This window comes from Colletes gigas, unplaced genomic scaffold (genome assembly GCF_013123115.1).
Source record: "Colletes gigas isolate AHSC1104 unplaced genomic scaffold, ASM1312311v1 Colletes_gigas_Sc00033, whole genome shotgun sequence".
In the NCBI taxonomy this organism is placed as follows: domain Eukaryota; kingdom Metazoa; phylum Arthropoda; class Insecta; order Hymenoptera; family Colletidae; genus Colletes; species Colletes gigas.
The window spans coordinates 1,918,966-1,944,635 of NW_025106662.1; the positions used below are offsets into that span (position 1 = coordinate 1,918,966).

At 40.0% G+C, this 25,670-nt stretch overlaps 1 protein-coding gene across 1 annotated transcript; it reads left to right on the forward strand.

The window, feature by feature from the left end:
- Nucleotides 1–194: 194 nt before the first annotated feature.
- On the forward strand, nt 195–15,908 carry LOC122402121. The gene is made up of 4 exons (XM_043404678.1): nt 195–2,219; nt 11,305–11,401; nt 11,926–12,241; nt 14,943–15,908. Exons 1-4 carry the CDS (start codon nt 2,041–2,043, stop codon nt 15,380–15,382), a joined length of 1,032 nt encoding a protein of 343 aa, XP_043260613.1. The 5' UTR covers nt 195–2,040; the 3' UTR covers nt 15,383–15,908.
- The last annotated feature ends 9,762 nt before the right edge of the window (nt 15,909–25,670 follow it).

Sequence of the window (25,670 nt, forward strand, 5' to 3'; positions counted from 1 at the left end):
CGCGAGGAGGTATCGAGCGTCCGTGTCGCTCGTGGGAGTCCACGAAGTAGGGTCGTGCGAGAAATTGTACGGCTTGCCGTCGGAACGGCAAATATTTCAGTATGAAATCTATATAATAAAGGCGCGATCCGTGGCGTTCGTTCTTTCGTTTTATGTATTAGAAAAAGAAAGAGTGATCAGGGGTAACGGAAAGAGAAAAAGAGCGAGTGGGAGCAAAACGCGCGTAGAGGGGAGATAGGGTCGGCGCTTTAGTAGTGGTACCGAGTCCCGAGGGGGCAGGAGGAAAAGGGGACGAGCAGAAGGCAGCGAAGGCGCTGCCCTCAGTCGGTCGCTCGTTTCACTACAGTCAGCATACAGAGGAGAGCAAGCGATTGACTATACGTGGTCTTTGCCTAAGCGCGCACCGCTCCGTGTTCCCGTTTTTCGAGCGAAGGCTTCGAGCTTCGTTCTGCCCGCTCTTTCGCTCGGTCGGTCGTGAGTGCGCGCGCGCACACGCACACACTCCTTCGAAATAGACAGCGACAGAGCACCGAGAGAGGAGTCGTGCAGAGCCAGGCGCGCGTACACAGTCATCGAACGTGGTTATTCGTACGGAGGCGGACGTGTGATACAGCATAATCGAGGCCGTTTTTCGCGGGGGAAAAAGACAACGGCCGTACATCGCTGTCTTTGTTGTCTACTTGCCGTCATCGTCGTCGCGGTCGTCGATGAGATCGTCAATGAGGTTTAGCCGACGCTGGAGCGTGTTTCGTGCTGTATTAAAAGATATACGAACGATTACATGGAAACAGTCGGTACAGCGTGTCCTAAGAAACGGGAGGATCAGAGACGTTCGTGAGTAAATAGAGCGTAAAGGGGTACGTACCCTGCGGAACTCGTGTGTATAGTCTCGCGGCTGACGATCGAAGTACGCGAGAACCCGAGTGTATTCCGAGAGTTCCTTCGGAGATCGGTGCATACGTGCGTGTACGAAAACTAAGAGGTGGGGAGACCGTCTATACTTCGCGGACATCCGGCGGGGAATCCGCACGCATTCGTACGAAGCTCTCTCGGAGAGCGAGGGAAAAAAGGAGGAAGGATCTGGCGCCGAGGGAAACACGGTGATCTCGAAAGGAGAAAGGAGGTTCGTCGCGTTTCCATTGCTGTATCTTGTACATTCTCCTCTTTGTCGAGTCGAAAAGTTGGAGCACAAGTTGCTCTGCACACGTATTATTGTCATCGTTTCCTTCATCGGCCCGTATCGTTGATCCTCGTGCGTGCGTACCCGCACGCAACGGTTGAAATTTTCGGTACAAATAATAAGGGTGGTGGAAGGACGTGACGAGGAAAAGAGAGGGCAAGAGAGGGGAACGGGCACAGAAGAGAGAAGTCCGAAACACGCCGAGCAGTGCTGCTCCCTATTGGCGACGTCGAGTCGCGCTCCCCACCCGGGACAGTCGAACGAGGTCCGAAGGCGAGTTCTCGGCGTGTAACTACGGTGATTTTCCCTTACGAGAGTGTACGCACGAGACCTCGTAGCTCTGCACCACGTCCTGTACCGCGTAAACTTCTTCACCGTGCGTCCGACATCGTAGTAATTATCGTTGAAAAAACTTCGTCCTTGAAGCGTGAAGAATACCTTTCGAGGAAATCGAAAAACAGCCAGGCACAGAAAGAGACAGAACGAGAGTGAGAGAAAGGAACTGGCAGTGAGTCTGCTTTATATACGCGTGGTATCGTCGACGATCTTCCTCGCCAATAAACTGTGTGTGCGCCGATCGTGAACGCGTCCCACGCGTGTGTCGCGTATCACCGCCGCCGGTGAAACCGAGAGAATTCGAACGAGGCAGAGGGTAAAATAGGATTTCTCGCGTGGTCGGTCCTCTCCCGTGGCACGCACGGAGAGGGGTGCATCGAGGAGTGAGAGAAGGAGGAGAAGGAAAGTAAGCGAGACACTGATAGACGAAGATAGAAGAGGAAGAAGAGGGAGTGAGACAGAGACTCTTGAGGGGGAGTGACGGAGACGGGTATAGTGCACGGAGGCGCTGGTGCTGCGCCCCAATGGCCGTTCCTCGAAGCTCAGTTATCACAATGGCTTCCGTGAAAGACACAGCGACTTTCTTCGTGGAGGGCACTGCGAGTCAGTTCGAACACGTACTGAAGCTTTATCCGCAGGCCCTCAGACTCAAGGCCGATCGCAAAACGAAAAAACCCGAGGAGCTAATCAAGTTGGACAACTGGTAAGTTCAGAAATACCGTCCTGTATACCGTCGACATATTACGCCCGATACACGGGTCCTCCTTTTCAACGAGGGGCTTCCACCACGGGCACCACACGGGACAATGAACCCGTGGCGCGCCAGTTGCCATCACGTACTTACTTACCACCGCATGCTGTATGTGTACCCCTATGGCCCCCTCGCAAGACTAGCTACGATTCCAGATAGTATATTTACCCTCTCCTATTGCCGTGATCGACGACGGTCATGAAGAGCGGTCGCTTCGAAATACGTGGCTACCTCGTTTAAAGTATCCGCATAAAACTCGCGTCACGTGCTGACTCGATTAACTCTTGTCTTTCTTGACTCGTTCCTAATCTTCTACTTACCTTTATCGTCTCTTTCCAATTTTATTTCCAATTTTATATCATTTTTTAACACGATCGTATCGACCGATTTCCGTGGGAATTTTATGCCACCTCATCGAGGAAGTCTCGACGTTGCCGTTACGTACCGCGTACTATAGGCTCGTTTCTAGCGAGCTCTTTGATACACTGTCTGCAAATATTGTCGATAGAACTTTGAGATTTACGTAAAGACGGTAATGGGTCGTCTTGGCGGATTTTTCTGACATCTCGGTCGATAGCAAAGCGGATTTTCGAGCGACCGTCGCGTTGGCAACGATGCCAGTGAAAGAGGCGACTCGCCGGCGTCGCTTTCACGGCTCACACAACTACCTCGACTCGTTTGGATACGATTAACGAACCTTTCTCCACTCTTATTTTCGCAATTCTTTTTCAACGACGAACGATCCTCGTTCTACCTGTTTCGTCGCGAAAAAAGTGACAAATCGCGATTCCATACGTTTGAAAACTTCGTAAAAAATTAAGAAACCGCCATCGACGAGCTTTCGTCCGACGGGACAGTATTTCAACGATCGCAACGAAATTTTCCGTATTATTTCACATTACGTTAGCCGTCTCGTATTCACTGGTATCGAGAACGAAAGTACTCTCCATCCGCCATGACAATGCATGCATTATTATGTTTCGCTTAGCGATTGTAATCGTTATACGTTCGTGATATATGCTTGATATATTGAAATTAACTATTTTCTCTAGCTTCGATAAACGAGCTTTTAAACGAAGGCTTGATCTTATGCTCGACTAAATTTCTAAAAACGGCGAGTACAAAATGAAATTAAACAATTGTTCCGCATGATATTTTTTAAAAATTCAATTCGATTTAAATGAATACAAGGTAAAAGAGTTAATTAGATTTGGTACCTTGGATAATTGTTATTTTTTCGTCGCGATAACCTTCGAATTTAAAAAGAACGTGTTACGGGAGCCGCGGCGCCGCCGGTTAAAACGCGTTTATGGAGTCGCGGTGGATTTTGAAACACGAAACGATAAGTACGATTTATGTATCAAGCAGATTACGATTTTCCGGCTAACGGCGAGACTGAAGCCTGGTAAATTCCACGACATGGCGAAAATTCGAGCGAATGCTTGAATTGGAGATAGTTCCCGTGACGAGCGTTCACGACAACGATGTTTCCACGGCGCAAGCTTCAATTCCACTGGCGTCACGTTTGCCTTAATTAATTAAAGGCAGGTTCGAGTCTCGTTAAATTCCACGTTAAGCCTTTTTAGTCTCTCCGACGACGCCCGGAATCGGACAATAATAATGGAATCTTTTTCCCTTCCTGATCGCATTTTAACCGTTTAATTATTCATTCTTCGTTAGACGGAGGCAGAGCCTTCTCTCTGCTTTATTTTCGCAGACACAGTCGATCAGACTCCTCCACTTTATCCTTTGCAACGTATCCGTTGACTTTTCAATACGATTCTCCGATCGATCGGTTATTTAGTTTATTGTGCATTCACCGTAATCGAACGAACGATTGCGATAACCGTAATTATCGCGGTGGAATGCTTTCAGAGAACGTACATTCGTCTCTGTATCAAGGATCGGAACAAGGATTTTATTGAGATTTCAAACAACACGAAAGATTTTCGTACGGGAATTTACGGGGAAAACCAGATACAAGGTATTCGATCGAGCGCGCAACATTTGTCGAGATACTTTTTTAAATTCTGTTTCGTTACGACTTCAGTGAATTTGCATATTTTTTTTCATCGGATTTTTTATCGTAGGATGTTGTAGAGTGATTTTCTTTGCCCGTCGGAGGTGGAAAGAACCGTTGTTTTCGTTCCCAGCGATCCTTGTTTACGTCAAGGCCACTTTTCCACGGCGTCAACTGCCGCCATGTCATCAATATCTGCTTTGTGCAACGTTCTTGCAGAACTTTCCTGCTACTATTTCTTAATGTTCCAAATTTTTTTTGTATTCGATACTCACGATTTACAACAGTCAATATTAAATCTAAAGAAATTTGATCTCATTATTAGTATCCTTGTCTTCCCATTTTTGTAATACTATCGCTAAAATATAGTATACAAAATCAGCGCATTTTCTTTGAAGAGGTACCATATTGGGAATTGTTTATTCATACTATTCATTGTGATTAGAAGAGGTTTATTAGTTTTTCTTAATATTAAAAAATCACTTTCTTTGAAAAGGTGCCATATTGGAAATTGTCTATTCATAGCATTCGTTGTGATTAGAAGAGGTTTATTAGTTTTTCTTAATTTTAAAAAATCACATTGAAAACGGACGGTTACAGTAGAATATCCCGGTTTGTGATCTACTTTCTGCTTGCAATATTTAAAATTTGGTGTTTATGGGATAGTTTTTATACGAAATAGTATTTCAGTGTAGGAATTGTAGAAGTTCTCGAATATCCTCGATATAATGCTGTGCAATTACGCTTCGTGACTGGCCCACGAATTTTTTTTAGATGTTTTTGCGTGTGTCCCACGGTCGTTTCTCTTTCGATCGTTTATTTTTCTGATGCTGTAATGCACGGTTGTGTAACACCATGTGTTTCGTAGTGGCGGATGGTGGTCTTACCTCGGTGACCGTTTTTCCTGTTGCAACGAACCACAGAAACTTCCAATATATCAACAACTCTCTTAAAACTAGACTCGAACGCGTTTCGAACACTCTTTGCCTTTCGTTTGCAAATCAAATAACGGTTTGAATCGTTTGAGTTTCGAGTGTGTGTGTGTGTTGTGGTAAGTGAAAGTGTGATGCGACTAATATTTTATACGAGACGATATTAATAAATTGCGCTATCTTTAATAATAAATTCTTCCTATAATTCACTAATCTTCAAAGTTTCATGTTTCTAAGTATTTTATTTATTTTTTTTTACGCGTGTTTTCGAAAAATAAATTCTTAAACGTACGAAAGTTTCAATCGCTTAATGACAATCATGTAAATTTAATAGCGTGTCGTTTGAATTCCAGTGCCCTTGACTCGGTTTTTTATTCTTCCGTTTATTTTGTTTTTATTAAAACACTCCTTCCCTGTACGCCAACGTTTCTACAAAATAGTATACAATATTTAGAATATAAAATAACGAGAAGTGGAAAAGAATTAACGATACAATTTCGCGCTGTTGTTTGTTATATCTTAAATGCATGAAAAGCATAAATACTTTACGCATCAGGAATATTTTATGAATCCAGGTTTCATATAATTACACCTTTTTATTGTGGAGGCGTAATGGAAAGGCCACCCTCCTGGTTCATATTTAAAAAGAAATTGATTCATTGAATATGTATTTATACAAAATATCACACCTGTGTCGAGTGTGCGTGCAAATATAATGCACAATCGTACGGAAATTTATTATTAATTTTTTCCACCTCTCGATATTTTCCCAATAAAGAAAATTAAAATATTGTATAGTATTTTGTGGAAATGTATTAGTCGCATAGTTCGTAAATAATTTGATGTTCCTATGAATTTGGTATTAGAATATTTTATGAAATTCCAACGATATACAAATAAGCACGAAATTATTTGCTGGATATTATCGATAGCTGGGACCTCATAGAATATTCTAATACCAAAATTATTAGAGTATTAAATTATTTAGTAACAGTATGACCGATGAATGTGCGTCGTGGATGTTCCACGACATTAAATCAATTTTTCGTATAGTTACAAAACAATTTTTCAAAAATTTGTTCAGTCTATCTTAGCTTATCTTTCGTATAGGGGGCTTATACAGGCTGTTCGGCCATCTCTGGGCAAAATTGTAATGGGGAATTTTAGAGGCCAAAATAAGACGAAAATCAAGAATACCAATTTGTTGATGGAGGCTTTGTTAAAAAGTTATTAACGTTTAAAGTTCCGCCTGTACTAAATTTTTTTCTCGTAAATGCGCAGGAATTCGGGGGTATGTCTATTCCCAAAAATGATTGTAATTGACCCCCGCAACCGAAAATAATTTTTCCAGAACGATTTAAAATATTTTTTTTCGGTCGAAAAATTTCACATCTTCTCGATTTAATTTCTAGAAAATGGGTAGGATTTCGGGGGTATGTCTATTCACCAAAAATGATTGTAATTGACCCCCCAAAACGAAAATAATTTTTCCAGAACGATTTGAAATTTTTGAATTTAATTGTTAATAACTTTTTAACGAAGTTTCCATGAACAAATTGGCATTCTTGATTTTCGTCTTATTTTGCCCTCTAGAATCCCTCATTAAAATTTTTCCCAGGGGTGGCCAAACACCCTGTAGTTTCAAAGGTTTAACGAACATAGTTCAGTTTTTATTAAATTCCCCAAATATGGTATGTAAATGTTTTAAATATTTTGGCAGTCATAGCCGATACTCGGGGATTAAAATTTTTCCCCCCCTTAAAAATTGATTTCTCGAAAACGGAAAAGGTACGTTTCTTGTTACTTCTTAAGGTCCATTATTAAAAAATAATGGACAACTCTGAGTACAATTCACGACTTCCTCCTGTGAGAAAGAACCAGTGTCTCACGATGAGGAATAAATGATTCTTGTCGATCCAACAGATAAACTGATTGTAATTGTTCGTGTAAACGATTCTGCTTTGCGCGTAACCTTTACGTACGGTGTCTTATGTATGCGTTTAGATCCCGTATTATTCTTCGCAGCGAGCGTGTAATTACGTGTGAAAAATTTTATATATATTTTTTATCAGTGACAAATTAAGGGAACGCGCGAAATTGTCTTTTCGTTTCTTCGATTATTCGAACAGATCCTATTTTACTGTGTTATGGGAAACGCTTATCTCGTCTCGTCTCGAATTCGCTTTGCTTGAGCATTCGACCTTGAACGAAGAATTTCTTCGTAACCCGACCCGAAGAAATCGTGCTGGATGATTAAAACACGATTCCCATGCTATTCACGCTAAATGGTGCACAGCTTCAGGTTCGTGGAAACATTTTTGCTGATTCACGAGTCCGTTAAAGCGATGAAAACATTCGGGTCAAACGGCTGGCAATCGAATATCGACTTTCGTCGACACGGTCATCGTTCGTCGTTCTTCGCCCATCGAGATCGCGATAAATTTGTCACGATTTTGCCGTCTTCTCAACGTTTCCGCATCCGTGATGACTTTCAAGTCCATTTTCCTCGTAACGCGCCGACCGCCATACTAGTTTTCCCTGTCTAGGGATATCCTTGACATTTTTTATTCAATCGTACCACGTGTTCGTATTTATGTAAAAAATATAACGTATCTAATGGACGAATTTAATGATCTTATGGTTCGTGCTTTGTTTGCTTATGCAAACGGACGGTAAAAAAATCGTCGTTGTCGCGTGCATCTGACGTTGGTCCCTTGCGCGAATCGGTGCATCATACACATGCGACATCTGGTGGAAAATCTGTTAAGAGTGAGTGAATATAGTTCTCTGGTAAACGGGACGTATGTTACGAATGTTCGAAATTTATTTTATTGTCATCAGTACGATATAAAGTATAGGTTTAGAACTTTCAAGTTATATTTGTATTTTGAAACTGTCGAAATTCAAGTGAATGATAATTGGTATAATTAATTCGCTTATTTTTGTTAGTGTAATTAAAGAGAAATTAATGTGTTCAGGTTCTTTGACTGTAAGCTGTTTCAAACCATCTCACACTATACGTATTGTGCTCTGCCTTGTGATGTAATGCATATTACGGAAACGAGACAGTTTATTTACGTACGTCTATATATAAACGTATTTGTATATATTTATACAAACGTAGATTATTGATCACCTAAAAATTATCGGCTCCGCTTAACGCACCAATTCATCCGTATGCGTGACTTGATAATCTAATGACGTCAAGATGTACATAGTGTTTAAATAGAAATATCAGCGTTATTCAAATAAGCCAAATATATAAATACTTTCTTCCCTGAATATTAGTCTTCTAATAATCTAATAATTATATTCGTATGCTGAAATATACAGACAATAATATTCGAATAATAACGTTCGAATTATAAAACATTCGAATAGTCCCACGCGTAAAAGTCACGCCGTCGCTAGTCAGTCAGGCATATTTTCGAGTCGGCGTTGAGCAACACGAACGTGTTTCAAAACGCGATGAAAACAGTTCGGGAATATCACTTTTTTGCGCGACGAGAGTCTAGTCCTAGTTTACTTATAATTCACGATATCGTCGGTTTCAAAGGTGCCAGAAGAAGTAGAAAAGAAGCATAGGGACGGGGAAGGAGAAAATGGAGAACCGTCGTAAAAACGACGTGGAAAAATAAGCCTCGTAGAGCTCTCGCGAGACATAATCCTCTCGTGTCGAGGTGCGCGCTGCGATTGTGTCAAGGTTGCTTTTGCGTTGCGTGGCGCGAAGCAGCGCGAGCGCCTCTTAAAATGGTTGCGTGCGAGCAACCGTCCTGAAAAGGTTTCAACGTTGCTCAAAAGAAGGCGCGCTCAAAAGAAACACACCGTTGTGCCACTCGAACGATTGTTTTTGGACTTTCTATGGGACAATCGCGCTGAATAACGATGCGATTCGCGACCTTCTCGCCTCTACAGTCCTTTCGCGTCGCGAAATCGCATAACAGAACGCACAGTGGACCAGAATCCACCTCTATCGTTACGAAAATAATTTATTCGTTTCGGTAGTTGACTTTATGGAATATTATATATCGCTATCATGATGATAAATGAACAAAAACAAATATTTATATTATGATAAGCTACCAAACATTTCGGAATGTCTATAAAATTAATGAAATGATGGAAATGTATGGAGAATAAAGAGAACTGAATCAAAATAAATTTGCAAAAAAAAGTATATTAAAGAAAACAGTGTAGGAGATTATAATTTTATGGTGCAGCTTTTTCTTTCGACCGGTTTAATAGGATTTTCAAATTTTTATAAATGGACACTTTGTATATTCTTTAATTTCGACGATACATAATTTATAACCTAACATTTTTCAATATGCGCTTTCAATGATAAATCGAACGTGCTCTGTAAATAATTACTATAAAAAAAAAAAATTTATAACGCCGATTTGCCGGTAACGCGTCGATCCGAAGACAAGAATGAGTGGTCGTAAATCAGAGAACACGTGTCCAAGCGTCACATTATGTGAATGAAATACAAACTAGTCGCAACTAAGTTTAGCTCTTCGGCCAAACAGCTGATCCGAACGTCCTTCGAAAGTACCTACAACAAAACCACGCGAGACTGCATCTTCCTCCCTCTCTTTCTCTCTCGTGGCTCGTTTCTGTTCACGGATCCAGTCTTCGTTCCATGAAACAGAGAACTTGTCCCATGTCGATGACCCGAATAATGGGAGACAAAGAGGGAGGGAGGAGAAAAAAGGAAACGCTACCTGATCCGAGTCGTTTCGAGTAAACGAAACCGAGGTTCTTAAAACAAACGTACTCCGGTCGAAATGAATTCTCGAATCTACTCTTCGATGATGCGACACGGCTCTTTAAATCTTGCACTACCAACTGCAAAGTAGGGTTAGGATCTCGTGTCGTGTAATCGAAAACTTTGGAGGTGCAAATATAAGTGACAATTTGTTAAAACAATTTATTAAAATATTCATCGAATACTATTTGAATACTATTGTTTTGAATTTTATGTTAGAAATATTTCCTTTTAGACATTTACTGATTTCTCCGATGTTTCAAAAGGCGACTACTGAACGGTATAATTTATAGACAATTAAAATCACGTTTCACTTACAACGGGAAAAGTTTAATTTAATGATACGTACCATTTGTTATTATTTAATTTATCGTCTAAGCTAAATAAATCGACCAGTGAAACGCAATACACAAAATTTAATAAAATAAAGTTTATTTACTTGTTTTGTTTGAAATCTCGTAATTATTTCTTGTTTGAAATTTTCATTACAAATCACTGGTGTTTATCGATTAATATTATGTCTAGTTATCGATTTCTGTATTAAAATAATTTTAGCAAAGCAAGTAGTGGATGGATACCATGTTTGATCAAGTTTGAGAAGGTCTAACATAAATGATACATCGACGTTATTTCTCATTAATAAATTAATGGAATTAACGGTGGATTACAAAATGGAGATTTAAGGTGGATGACATGTTTGATGGAGTTTGAGAAGGTTTAACATAAATGATACATCTTCGAATTTAGCAGTTATTTCTCACTAATAAATTAATAGAATTAACGATGGATTAAAAAACGGAGATTTAGAGTGGATGACATGTTTGATGGAGTTTGAGAAAGTTTAACATGAATGATACAGCTTCGTATTTAGTAGTTATTTCCCACTAATTAATTCAGGATTGATGAATGATAGAAATGATTAATAACGATGAATAGTATGTATGACAAGGTTTGAAACGTGCAAATATAGAGATTACATCCTCGATTTGGCAGTTACTATTCCCTAATAAATTAACAGAATTAACGATTAAAAAATGAAGATTTTGGGTGGATGACATGTTTGATAGGGTGTGGAAAGTCCAACATTGGAGAACACGTCCCCGATTTGGCTCGTGTTCCCAGCGTCGTGTCGGGGCGTCCCGCATGATTGTCAGTAGGTGGAAAACCACTTCTTGCGCCTGCATTTTTAATCAGTATTCTGTTTCCTGCACTCTGCTCTCCCGCGGTTGCGTCATCGATCCGAGTAGCCGTGATCTTGCGCACCCTGCGCATACACGATCCCGTCGCTGACCGTCCGACAACTTTTTCTGCTCGCAGGTATCAGAATGAGCTTCCAAAGAAGATCAAGTCACGCGGCAAGGACGCGCATCTCATCCACGAGGAGCTGGTGCAAACGATGAAATGGAAGCAAACAGTGAGTGAATCGAACTGCGCTCTCTTATTTTTACATTCACTCTGACACGGGTAAATATAAATCTTTCAAGGGAATTGCTTCACGAGATCTTTCTCTTCGCTATTACTTAGATATCATAAATGACGTTAATCCTCGCTTTTTAGAGATCTTTGTAATAAACTGCGAAATTACGAGATCCGTTTTTTTAATTACATTCAGATCAAAATATATCGAATTTAACTTCTCTTTGACTGTAATTACTTTGTGTAATATAATGCGAAGCTGCATAAGATAGTAACTTTCCTAATAAATTGCAAACTCGAAAGAAATCAATTTCACAGAACCAAATTGAAAATGGCGACCAAATTTCATGTCTGGTGCACGGTAGTCGATGTTTTAACACGATAATTTTTTTTCTGCAATTCGAAATATTTATCAAACACGGAAGTTATTTCATAAGTAGGCGATCCTGGAATTGTTTTTTATTTTTCGTGAGAACGAGGCCGTTTCGTTTAACCGTGTTTGTTCTGCTTTGTTATTTGTAGCGTGGAAAGTTTTACCCCCAGCTGAACTACTTGGTAAAAGTGAACACACCCCGTGCAGTAATGGCGGAGACGAAAAAAGCATTCAAAAAGCTTCCAAATCTTGAACAGGCGATCACTGCCCTCTCGAATTTGAAAGGAGTAGGCACCACGATGGCATCGGCCCTATTGGCAGCAGCGTCGCCAGAGAATGCGCCTTTTATGGCGGACGAATGCCTGATGGCAATACCGGGAATCGAGGGCATCGATTATACCATCAAGGAGTACCTCAACTTTGTCCAGCACATTCAAAATACTGTCGAGAGGCTGAACAAACAAAGTGAGTGCCTTTGTCGATTCGTCAATTACTGCCAGAAGATCAATTTCCAAACAAGATTCCATGTGTTTTATTCTTGAAATAAAAAGAAAGCTTGTAACACTTTGTCACGACGCTTCGAAACATACCGTGTTGCCCCGATTGCCTAACGCGAGGTTAAAGGGAGGTTTAAAAGATACTTTCTTTTTATTATTATAGCAAATAACTAGTCCCGAACTTCGAAGAAGTTACCTGACACTGCACTCTCGAATTTTAACGATTTCAACAGATAGATTTTATTATGATCTTCCTGTAATAAAATGAAATCAGTGGGCACAGCTTGTTACTGGTATCAAAGGGGTTAATGTTAAAGTTACGGTTTCTCTTTTCTCCGCTGCAGTATGACTTGATTGATCACAAAAGAGCACAGCTGGGCCGGTGAGGCGTTAAATTGATCCTACGGATTCGAAACTAGTTGTTTACATACAGTGGATCAAACAAGTATTGGCACTTTGTTGAAGTATTTTATTAACATCATGTATATCATTTTATGTCTTTTAACATAAACTACTTCTATACTGAAGCATATTACTCAATATCAATAACAACGGAAATTATAAAGAAATAACGAAAATTGCATAGTCCAAAAAGTATTGGCACGCGTAGAAAACAAAAAGTAAATGCTTAGTCTTTAACATTAATACAAACTAAATAGATTTTTAATATTTTGTATGCATTCATTTCGCTTTAATAATACCCTCCAATCGAGTTGGCATCGATTCCACAAGTTTTCGGGTAGTTGTGGTGGAATATTTGCCCATTCTTCTAATACGCCTTTTTTAAATCATTCTTATTTGAAATTTTTCTTTTACGAATTTTTAAATCTAAAATGTACCATCAATTTTCAATAGGATTTACATCCAGCGATTGAGGAGGTGTTTGAAATTGTTTTGGCACATTGTACAGGAGCCATTCCCTCGTTTTTCTTGCCGTGTGCTTCGGATCATTATCCTGTTGGAATACAAATGTTCTTTCGATGCCGAATTTTGCAGCACTTGGTAATAAATTATCTCGCAATATGTCGGTATACTTTAAAGCATTCATATTTCCTTCGATAAAAGCCAAATTTCCCACTCCATTGTATGACATGCAACACCAAACCATTACATGTCCGCCACCGTGCTTAACCGTTGGTTGAATATTTCGCGACTCCAGTTCACTGTTGGATCTCCTCCACACATATTTCTTTCCATCAGATCCGAATATGTTGAACTTACTTTCATCAGAAAATATTACATTTTTCCAAAATTCAGTATCCTCGTTTATGTGCACTTCTGCAAATCCAAGCCGTCTCTGTTTATTGGCATCGTTTATGAACGGCTTCTTTCTCGAGGTTCTACCGTAAATATGAGCCGAATGGAAAACCTTTCGGATTGTTTGTGAACTAACTGTCTTCCTCCACTGTGTTGCGACATAAACAGATAAACTGAGAGCACTCACAAATGGGTTTCTTCTGACTTCTTTAACAATGTCGCGTCGCTCCCTCACTGTTAAAACTTTCGGTCGGCCTGATCGCGGTCTGTTTTCTGTTGTGGCAAACTCCTCATTTCTAACCGTAGAGAAACTAATTTTTAAGAAATCTCCGATTTTACGATAACTTTTGCCCCGTTTACGAAGAAAGATAATTTCGCTTCGTACTGCAATCGACAGCTCTTTTGTTTTTTCAACCATCCTTCCTGTATGAGACGAATACTGAAATTAAATACCTCTATCGAACAGAGAGTCCAATGTTATATACATATTTGTTTACATTTGCGTCCTTGAAATCGTGTAAGAAGTGTCCTAAAGGAAGAAACTATAGAGCTACAATTGCAGACATGTCTGTGCCAATACTTTCTTGACGATAAATTTTTCGCTATTTCTTTATAATTTCCGTTGTTATTGATATTGAGTAATGTGCTTCGGTATAGAAGTAGTGTATGTTAAAAGACATAAAATGATATACATGATGTTGATAAAATACTTCAACAAACAAAGATATTTATAAAAATTTGAGTGTGCCAATACTTGTTTGATCCACTGTAGTCAGTAATGTATGCGAGAAGAATATTGTATGTTTAAAAAATGTCTTCAGTTGGATTCGTGCCTGAGATAAAAAGAAGACCATCGACGCTTTATCGACCCAGTTACGCTAGCCCGTGGCCATTCAAACCATAAATTTAACATTAAATATCTCGTAAACTATTAACCGTCTGCTCCCAAAACCGGGTACCATTAGCTTCAATATTTCAAGCCCTATCATTGTGTAAAAGCTCATCAAAGAGTCAACGTTACGCTTTGGAACCTCTCCTTGTATCACCTCTAATAAGGAAACCTCGTCGCGTCGGTGATATTTTTATAAAGATATAATGAAATTTTCTAAGGCTTTCACCGGGTTCCTATAATTCTTAATATTTTTATGCAAAGAAAAATGATGAATACTCTTGAAACATAGAGCTAAACAAAAACACCCTCCTCAAGAAAAGAAAAAAAATTTGTTTCAAATGTTCATACTAGAATACTCCCTTAACCCTTTGACTATGAAAAGCACCTATCATTGATCAGTTGACTGTGTGTGCTAAACGCCTACGAGCGTTCAACGCACGTGTCAAACGTAGTCGAAGGGTTAAACGACCGAAATGATAAACGGTGTCTAAACGGTGGTCGTTCGATCGGTTCGTTTCAGCGTCGAACAGCAAGACATGGAGCCCTCACAGGGTGGAACTGGCGCTGTGGACCCACTACGTGGCGTCCGAGATGAAACCGGAGTTACTGGACGGGATCCCGGGTTCGACGGAGAACGGTAACTCTCATCCGCCCAGCAACGGCGAGGCGACGGAACCATCGGACGACAGCAATCAAGAAGTGGCGGTGAACGGAAAGGAGCCGGGTAGTATTGATCCGGCGGCCATCGACGAGAACAGCACCACCACGTCCTTCACCGAGGACTCGATGGACAAACCGGCCACGCCGATCACGGTCGCCGTGGCCAGCGAAGACACCAACGACTCCCTCGCCACGAACGAGAACGACGACAGCAACAACACGCCGCGACCAACCGATAGTGAGGACACCGAGGACTCGCAAGACGCGCAGGAGCCGCCCACCAAGAAGAGCAAGAAGTGACCCACCACCACCCAGGGAGTCACGAATACGAGCAACAACGTCACCGCCCTCGTGTCGGCCGCCAATCTAACGCTGATCGCGGCGAGGCGCTTCTAAAAACCGCCAGGATCACCGATCAGGGTCGCGGATAGTAGACCTTGCGTAGCTACCATCGGCACCATCACGATCGTTTTTCATTATTCTCCCTTCGCTGCAGCTCTCTTTCTCTCTCTATGTCTCTTCTCTCCCTTGGTACTCTCTCACTTTGATCTCTCCGTTTTATCAGCTAGTTGTCTCTCCTGAAGCTTCTACTCGTCATTCTGTTTCCTTGTATCCCGTTTCCGCCTTGTTTCCTTTTCCTCCGTTCTCTCTCGCAGGGTCATCTCTCCTATCCCCCACCGGAGACTTCGTGCAACAATAGCATTCACCACGCGCACACGATGGGCTGTTACGCGAGCACCATGCTGGTTTTTAGATTCATTGGGGCTCGATCGCGGAGGCAGAACGAAGCTGCGAAAGCTCACGGTTTCGAAGATCGCGCGCGAGCCCCTTCGTGCCGTCATTTTTTCGTTTCTGTTGTTTCCCGTTCGTTCGGTGTTTTCGACGAATTCAGTTTCGAGACTGGACCGGTTCCTCTTCGGGTTTTCTTCCCCGGCGCAGCGCGACGATTCTTGCTGGGGATCGAACTAGTGTTTTAAACCACGGTACACCAAGCATTCGATAGGCGAATTCTCTTCCCTTTTATTCGTTTTCTCTTTTTTTTTTTTCTTTTAAAGGGCTTGACAGAGGGAAAACTCGACCCGTCGGAGCTTTTTCGCTTTTTCTGCCGCGGCGTAGCGCTTAGGAAGTACACCGAATATATATACTTGTATATTCTCTGTTCTTTTTTGTTTCTATGTTTTTTTTTTCATCTTTTTCTTCTTGGTTCGTCCGAACGAAGCGATTCTCGATACTGCCTTTTTCAGCCCCCCCCCCTCGGTTCCCCATTTTCAGCTTTTTTCACACGGTAGCGTACGACTTGTAGCCCTTATCGAATAGAATGATCATTCCTTTTTACCATGATTTGTACCGCGTGTTCATGGCTGCCGACGATGTACGAGACGCGTGAAACCGAACACGTTGACGCGCTTTTTCGAATATATATATATATATGTTTGTATATATACGATACATGCATATGTATAAATATATATTTGCGAGTGGTATGCAAAGTGAGAATGACACAGGACAAGGAAAGAACGTGTGGAAAAGAACGAACGAACGAACGTAAAATCGGGTGTGTGAGAGAGAGATCGAGTATCTGATTATGCGACCAGCAAGAAAAATAACGGGCGGTACACCGAACACACAATGATAATATTAATATTAATAATAATAATTATTATTATAATTATAATACAGAATCATTACCATAATTTATATACCTAAACGAAACTGCATGTCAGAGCGATGCATGAAGCAAAACCAAATACCTTGTAAGTAAAAGAAACTTTAGAAACAAATAAAAGTAACGCTTTTTTGAGTCCACCAAGAACGAGAAAACGAGTGGCAGTGGCGGGCACACCTAAACGACAAAACGTACGAGGTACGTTTATCACCATCACCGTGTCAGGGGTTTTCATGTACAGGGATGTAACTAGTATTTTTGCATTAATCAATGGTTATTGTATTAATCGTCGAGGAAATGCGAGGAACCTCGTTGAAGAAGTAGAAGACGACGTCGAAGAAGAGACAAACTAACCGAATACGGCAATATAGAGGTATAACGATGCAAACTGTTGATGTGATTGACAAAGAAGAAAAGAGAGGTTGAGGGAGAATGCGAGCGTGCAAGATTGCGTATGTTTCTGAAAAAGAGTGAAAGAGAGAGAGCGCAAGATATACGGAAAGAAAGAAAAAAAATAAACCACTATAGCTTGATCAAGAACGTTCATTCAAATTTTATAAATATACATATTATATAAAATATATATATTTGTAATTTAGAACACCGTGCGGCCAGGAGGCTGCTTTAGTACTGACCCTATTATTAAACGACACACACGCCGGCGAAGACAGCCGTGCTCGTTTTATTGCACGAAAAAAAAAAAAATCGAAGGTAACCGGAAGGAGAAACTTCCGAAACGCGAACCGTTTCGAACGTTCCTTGTGTGCAGTGATGCCTGGCGAGAAGGACTACTGAGAATTTCTTCTCCGATTGGTAGTGGGAAGGGAAAAATAGTACACAGTACCAACCGGCGACACGAATGACGACCCCTCGTGAAAACGAGGAGGGACTTAAGGGGGCCTCCTAGTAAAAATCAATTTTTCTCGAAAATATGTCTGCAAAACCATTTGACTGAATTGATAAAAATAACAGAGTTACCCGGTTAGATAATATTAATGATGACGTAAACGTTGATAGAAGGTTACGAAAAAAACATTGAAGAATGAGTACAAAAGAGTAAGATGTAAGAATCACCATGAAAAATAGAATATAGTTACAAAACTACAAAATGGATAATGCATAATGTGTATATAATTTTAAACGGATTATGAAACGTCAAATTATATATAAATAAAAATTAGGATGCACTTCAATAATCATTTTCACTCGTGTCTTCGCACTCTTTACTAACATCAAGTTTGCAATTTACCTTTTTCGACAAAATAGTCATATTTAATTTATTTAATTGAGCCATTCGCTGGGACTACTTGGACACAAATATAAATGTTTTATCAAAGAGAGGTAAATTGTAGACACTAATGGCCATAGAAAACTTACCATGTTTCAAATAAAAAGGAGAACTTATAATATTAAAAAAATTATTAATTGAAGCTTCAGAAGCAATGATTTATCGTATGAGAATTGTCTAAATTTGTAAATTTTTACAGAAAAGCTTTCGTGTAAGCACTTTCAAGATTGTCAATAAATGATAACATAATTCAATCTTGGAATTTTCTATGCCCAAGTGTCACGTATGCATATGTATTATTGATTTTATATTTTTGCAAATGAACTCTATTTTTATACTCGTTCGTCGATGCTTGTTTCGTATCTTTCTATCAACGTTCACGTCATCGATAATATTATATAAATCGAACACGAAGAAACGGAACCCGATGTTAAAAATTCCCACTGTTTTCCATCTCTCGTTCCCAATCGCAATCGGAGAAGTAAGTCCCAATTCTTCCAGTCTCATGGTCCCCTTTTTCCCCCGTCGAGGAACACAGACAGACAGTCTGACCGAATCGCTGTAACAGAACGACGTTTTCGGTGGTTCACGGGCACTCGGAAATAGAAGGACTAGAAACGCCAGCAATTATGGACGAACCTATTAAAAACCGTAGCGAACCGTTCTATTTATTTAGCGCCTAATTTATTCCGTTATCGATCGTTTCGTTAGCAAAGAAAGAAGATACATAAATATATTATATTATACACGTGCGTGCGTTTCGGAGGGCGTTGAGGATTTCGCGTTTCAGGATCACGATGAACGGAGGACACAAAATGTGCGATACGACGCCGAATAGAAAATAAAAAAAAAAAAAACTTAACGATTTAAATCGACGACGACGACGAACTTGGAATCGATACACGTGTTTGCGAAATACGACGACGATCTACGTCGACGTGGATGATTATGATTATTATTATATTATTGCTGCCGCTCTCGCTATTATTACGAATTACGGCGAGAGCGAGCATAGTTTTTATTGTCTTATAAACGTAACAGATTTAATGTAGCCGAAGTTGTTATTTATTTTTCTCTCTTCTAACGCCTGGTAAATTATAACTCTCACGATTAATCCCTCCGAGTACCGGACATCGCGGCCTGTGCCGGAGTCATTTCTGGCTCACGCTGACATTTCACTAATGCGGATATTCTCTTGCTTGAAACTCGAGCACCTCCGTGTTTCGCGTACATACGTCTTCCTTCGACGAAACGTTGTAAAGGAACACGTCCACTTGAAAACACTTGTAAACAAGTAAAGAAGACACTATGTTTTTTCCCCCCCCTCTTTTCTGTCTGTCTGTCTTGCTCGCGAACCTGTAGCTGAAATTAACCCAGCTGATCGGACCATCGGTCGAAAGGAGAAAGGAGAAAAGGACAACAAGTGAAAAACAAAGAGGCCCGTGAAAAAAAAAAACAGTAATCCCATCGATCGGGGCAGTAAACGCAACACGTAGGTATATACGTAAACAATTATCTTTGTCACAACAGCGGGACTTGGCGCGTGTGCCGATGAAAGTGACGAGTCAACGGTGACTCCGGCACAGTACTCGGAGGGTTAGTTTCTCGTTTAGCTTTATTTTTCTACCGTAACACCACGCCTGGGAGGGAGAGTGAACCGCGGATGAACAAACACACACAATCTCACGTGGACAGAAATAATCTATATCGATGCATTCTTTCTCTTTCTCTCACACTCTTTTTCATACACCCGACGCGACAAGAAGACGAGACTGAGGGAAAAACACGAACACCTCGGCAAAACTGGATCAACCAGCAAGCAAAATAAGCACGTGCTTAGGGCATTTAGGAAAGTGGACGCCATATTGTTTTTTTCAGAACTGCCTCTCGGGGTCCAAACGATGCAAGGCCCGCTAAAACAATCAAATATAGTATCGAAGAGGCCAACGATTTTTAACTTTAGAAGTTAGTTTCGAAAATAATTTGAAAGTAATCTGAAAGTAATTTTTATCTACTGCAATGAGAAGGACTTTCGTCTCGTATTTAGCGGTTATTGAGCATTACTAAATTGCGGTAACCAAGCTGTTCAAACAATTGCTGGCTGCAGACAAATAATTTATTTAATTGTCTTCAAAAAAGAACCCATTTTTTTTTTACACGTCCTAATGTAATTTGAAATATGAACACTTTGATTTAAAATAAGGAATGAAATACGAGAGTATTGTCGGAGCTGGCGTTCTCTCTGCGCGGAAAAAATTGAGTAACATACAACCGGGGATTACCGTAGTTAAACGGAAGCAACAATTTAAATACCAGACGTCCTGGAATCGTATTTATCGACGTTCGCGTCGCATATGTTCGCGCTGTTATTAATGCGAGCACGATGCCCGACAATAATTAATTGGGTATCGCTCGTATCCACGACCATCAGTTTTGGTCGATTAAACTCTCGAAATGTTAATACCTCGCAGCACACTTCGAGGAACAAACAAAAAAGTAGTTTGTATCGACACAGCGACGATGTTAACGCGAGATGTTAAATCGATCAGCGTGTGTACCGTCCATACCGAGAAGAAGCTGGACGACAAAGGTTCACAAAGTGTTAACGATCGATGATCGATGGGGATCATCTCTATTACTGCCATTTATTGTTACCGATAAGCAATCCCGAGAATCACCGTCTGTGATTAACCTCCCCGAAAACGTGACGAAACAAAGTTTAAAAACGAAGACAAAGAAATACGCGAGAACGACGAAATTAAAAATGCGTGACGATCCTTGGTGAGTGTGTTAAAAAGGCGTAAACGTTATTAACCAGCCTACGCTGTTTCAAAGTTGAGCTATCGTACGAGAATCGTGTAATTTGTAAAAAAAAAAAAAACACTACATATGTACTTCTGAACTGCTGAACGATTTTAGAACCTGTAGTATAAACAGATGTTGAACATTTTTCTTTATTTCACCCACTCCCAATGTTTCTCACTCTTGAGATCGACCAAGCGAATCGGAAACAACTAGAATAGTGTAACATTAACGAGGGATCACTGTAAATCGTAAAATAAGGTGTTGAAAGAAGAAGTACCCTCGAACGACAAATTGAATTTGATTCTACAGGGTATTCTCTGGGAAAAATTTTAATGGGAGATTCTAGAAGCCTAAATAAGACGAAAATCAAGAATATTAATTTATTGATTGAGGCTTCGTTAAAAAGTTATTAACGTTTAAAGTTCCGCCGAACGGTTCTCATTCACAAAACTGTAAGGATGTCGATACGTCAGTAAATAGAGTTACTCATACTGAGTGAGAACCACTATCGCATGCACGCAGCTGTTTGCAGATTGTCGTTCTACAGGCGTAACTTTAAACGTTAATAACTTTTTAACGAAGCCTCAATCAACAAATTGGTACTCTTGATTTTCGTTTTATTATGGCCTCTAGAACTTCCCATTAAAATTTTTCCCAGAGGTGGCCGAACACTCTGTATAATGTTCAAAACGTTGATCTAAATTAGTGTTTCGCAACATGGCGCCTACACCTACCCAATTTGTATTATTGACAATTAGAAAACTCCATTCACATTAAGAAACGCTTATTTGTATTATACTTCTTCAAAATTTGGTTACCTATGACACCTGCATACAAGAAAGGTTGAGAAACAGTGATCTAAATCCATAATGTACACGTTATGTTTGGTTCAGAATCGCTTTCCAAACATTCTGCTTTTCACAGTCGTCTCGCGAGTCACTCTGCATGGTTTATTTCCAAGTAGCAGGTGTTTTTGAAACATGAATATGTACTCATTTCGCGAACAGGGCTCAACGCTGCAACCTGATACGTTCCGACCAACGAGAAGGGAGTCACTTTTTGCCTTGGCTTCGACGAATACCGTCCCAGGACACGCAACCATCGCAATCTCTCTCACAATCTTATCAAGATGCACTCATCCGAGTTCCTTTGTCTCGTCTGCACGTTTCTCTCTCTATTTTGCGACGAATTTTCATTTTCCTTATACGAGGGTCGTTCAATAAGTCCTTGGAAAAAGATAGAAAAACAAATTATTTTAGGTAGATTTCTTTTTGTTATTTTTCAACATAATCTCCTTTTAGCTCTATACACTTTTCAAGTCCCAAACGTTTCTCCAACTTTGTTAAGCCGTCTAAAAAGTAAGATTTCGGAAAGTCCTCAAAGTAGACATCTGTTTGGGGCAATGACCTCCTCGTCCGACGTGAGCCGTTGTCCGCCCAGCCATTTTTTTTAAGTTTGGAAATAAAAAAAGTCACTTGAGGGCCAAATCCGGCGAATACGGTGGATATTGTAGTAATTCCAATTTTAATTCCATGATTTTGGCCATCGAAACTTCACATGTGTGCACCCGTGCATTGTCTCGATGCAAGAGGAAGTTCCTTGTTCGATCGACAATAAAAATGAAACCATGTGGTGGATATAACTGAAACTTTGACAGTTGTCTAGCAAGTCACGATGCTTACTAAAGGCAAACCATTTTCGATGCTACGAGCGCCAGGTCTTGGATTTTCTAAGGACTTATTGAACGACCCTCGTAGCAACATGTGTAACTCTAGGATTAATTGTTAGGCGACACGACGCGTCGTTACGAAGTACGAGGTTAAATAAATTATTTGAAAACGTGTTGCGGGTCTGTGGTATTCTGTCTATATTCTTGACCGAAAATGGAGTTTTAACAGAACCGTGCGAGATGAAATTATAGTCTCTCGTAAACTGCAATTGTAACGAGCCCGCGAACGCATGGGAAAACGAGAGAGGGCCTCTCGAAGCACGCGATTGCGGGATCATGCCTCGTTAATGCAACCGCGAGTGCACTTACGCGTTGCACCGGCTCGTGCATCGGTTCCCTCAGATTCGCGAATTTACGTGCACTACCCCTGAATATTTTTGTTCCCCGAAACGAGGTCGTAATTGGGAACGAGAGATTGCGGAAACATTCGAACCAAAAACTTTTGGAAGACTAAAGCGAACCCAGGAAACTAAAAGTTACTTGTTCGAACTGGATCTATTTGTCAATTTTTTTTTTTGAAAACAATTTAATAAACGTTACGAACAAAAGTCGGTGTTCTTTCTCAGTTTACTTTAGAGTGAGATAACTATTTTTTTCTTTGCGTTTCATGAAGAGAATTTGAAAATTATCGGGGACGAGCGTGTTGAGTATAAAAGCATTCACAGACTCGGGGCTAATAGCAACGCATGCTGGTTCAATTAAGTGACCAATTAACAGTTACCGCAACGAACGGCGCAGAAATGAACCGGCAATTGATTCGAAATTAATCGAACCTAAGAGGAGCAATTAAGTATCTTGTTTCGGCGGGAATCGTCAGAAATTGGAAGAGAACGGTTCGATCGCAACGATCACGATTCGCGGGATAATTGGCCGGTTAATTAGGAAAGGAAAACGAAGCCACGGTAGGAAAATGCTTGTGTCGGCTGTGGTTGACAGCATTACTATAGTCGTGACATCGATGACGGTCGTGGAAATGACGAGGGTGATAATGATCGCGACGACGACGATGACACTTGTGCCCAGTGAGTATTCGAAATGCACGATCGTAATTAACAAGGAAATAACTCGAAAGATAAATAAACGTTCCAGTCTGTCTCGCAAGAGCCTGTGGGCGCCATCTTTAAAACTTCATATCTAACGAAGAAGAGATACTTTAAACATATAAGTTAAGTGTTAAATATTTTGTTTAGGGGTAGTTTTCACCATTACGATGACACTAATTCTTTGTGTTATATTAATTTCAAGGTTTTTCTTAACCTCACAATATCTCGCAACTCGATCATTCTCAATGCCAGGGTTGTCAACGGATTCTCCAGAGTAACTGCCGCCTATAGAAATATTATTGATGTATGAGCCACTCCATGCCAAATCGATCATTTTATGATATTGAAATATGTTGTAGTCTACATGAAATTAGAAGAAGTTATCGATTATCTATTTTCGTGATTGTTCGAAAAATACGAAGCCTTAAAGTTTGCAAATTTTACTAATTTTTACCTACTAATAATATACTAATTTGACCTAACCTAGACCGCTAAAAATATGGGCTGCTTTCTATTTTAACGAGGAAGGATGAATTTATTTCAATTGCACGAATGATTTCTACAATATAAAAATAATAAAAATATTTTCATTTTGAAAATTCGACAAAATGATATCCTTGTTCTCTAATATTTTCGTATTGCTGACGAAGGAAAGTTCCTCTACGCAGCATTAAATGTGCAATGGTTCCTAGCAACGAACCTCGTTGCAAGGTTGCATATCTCCTTAATTTTAGAAACATCGTTGAGGAACACACGGAGATGATCGTCGGGACAAAAATAATAACGCAACGCGTGGGCGGGAATAAGAACCGTGGACTTCCTTGGTGCCACTTCACCTCGCTTTATTTCTGTTCATCCACCTTGTTTTCTTGTTTCGAAATGTTTTACTAACTACAGTTACTCACAAAATTGAGCGTACACCTATGTAGTTAATAAAAACTTGTGGGAAAATGAACATAAGCAGACATATTTAAAAGTAAAAACGCATTATACATTTTACTTGTACATTTCAGCAGATAATGCGTGAAGAAATTATTAAACAATATTGATTGTTCATCTATGTTTAACAAAAACTTCAAAAGTATGCTTATTTTATCGTCACAAAATTGAGCGTACAGTTTATTAGTAACTAGAAAACTAACTTTTGTAAAACTTCTCATGGTTTACAATTCATTCGATTGTATCTAGTAACATAGTTCCGTTGCTATGATACGTTTGATTTTCATTTGTCATTGTTTATTAGCGAAAATTTGCGCTATGGCTTCACAAAGATCAGAAACTAATATTTCTGTGCGAAAATTAGTTGTTAAATTGTATTGTCAAGGTAAATCTCTAAGGCAAATTGGAAAAATAATAGGTAGAGCCCACTCTACTGTACAAAAAATTATTAACAATTACAAATACAATGGTACACTGCATAATCAGCCAGGACGCGGAAGGAAAAAAATTCTGACTGGAACTGACGAACGGTACATAATACGACAAATTAAAATTAATCCAAAAAGTAGTGTACCAAAATTAACAACAGATGTTTCATTGAGAATTAGAAAATCGATATCGATAGAAACTGTTCGTAGGGTGCTACGTGATAAAGGCTATCACGGTAGGGTAGCAAGGAAGAAGCCTTATATTTCTAAGGTGAATAGAATCAAGCGTTTGGAATTTGCAAAAAAATATGTAAGTTGTGATATAAATTTTTGGAAGAACGTAATATTTTCTGACGAAGTTAAAATTAATTTATTTAATTCGGATGGAAAAATAATAGTATGGAGACAACCGAATTCAGAGTTCGATCAAAAGAATACGGTTCCTACTATAAAACACGGCGGAGGTTCAATAATGCTGTGGGGATGTATGGCAGCAAGTGGAGTCGGTAATAGCAATTTTATTGAAATAACTATGGACAAACTAAAATATCTCGATATTTTGAAAAAAAATTTGAAATCGTCAGCTCTAAAATTAAACATGCCAGTCATATATTATTTCTAACAGGACAATGATCCTAAACATACATCGTATATTGTTAAAGAGTGGCTGCTATATAACGTGCCAAAATT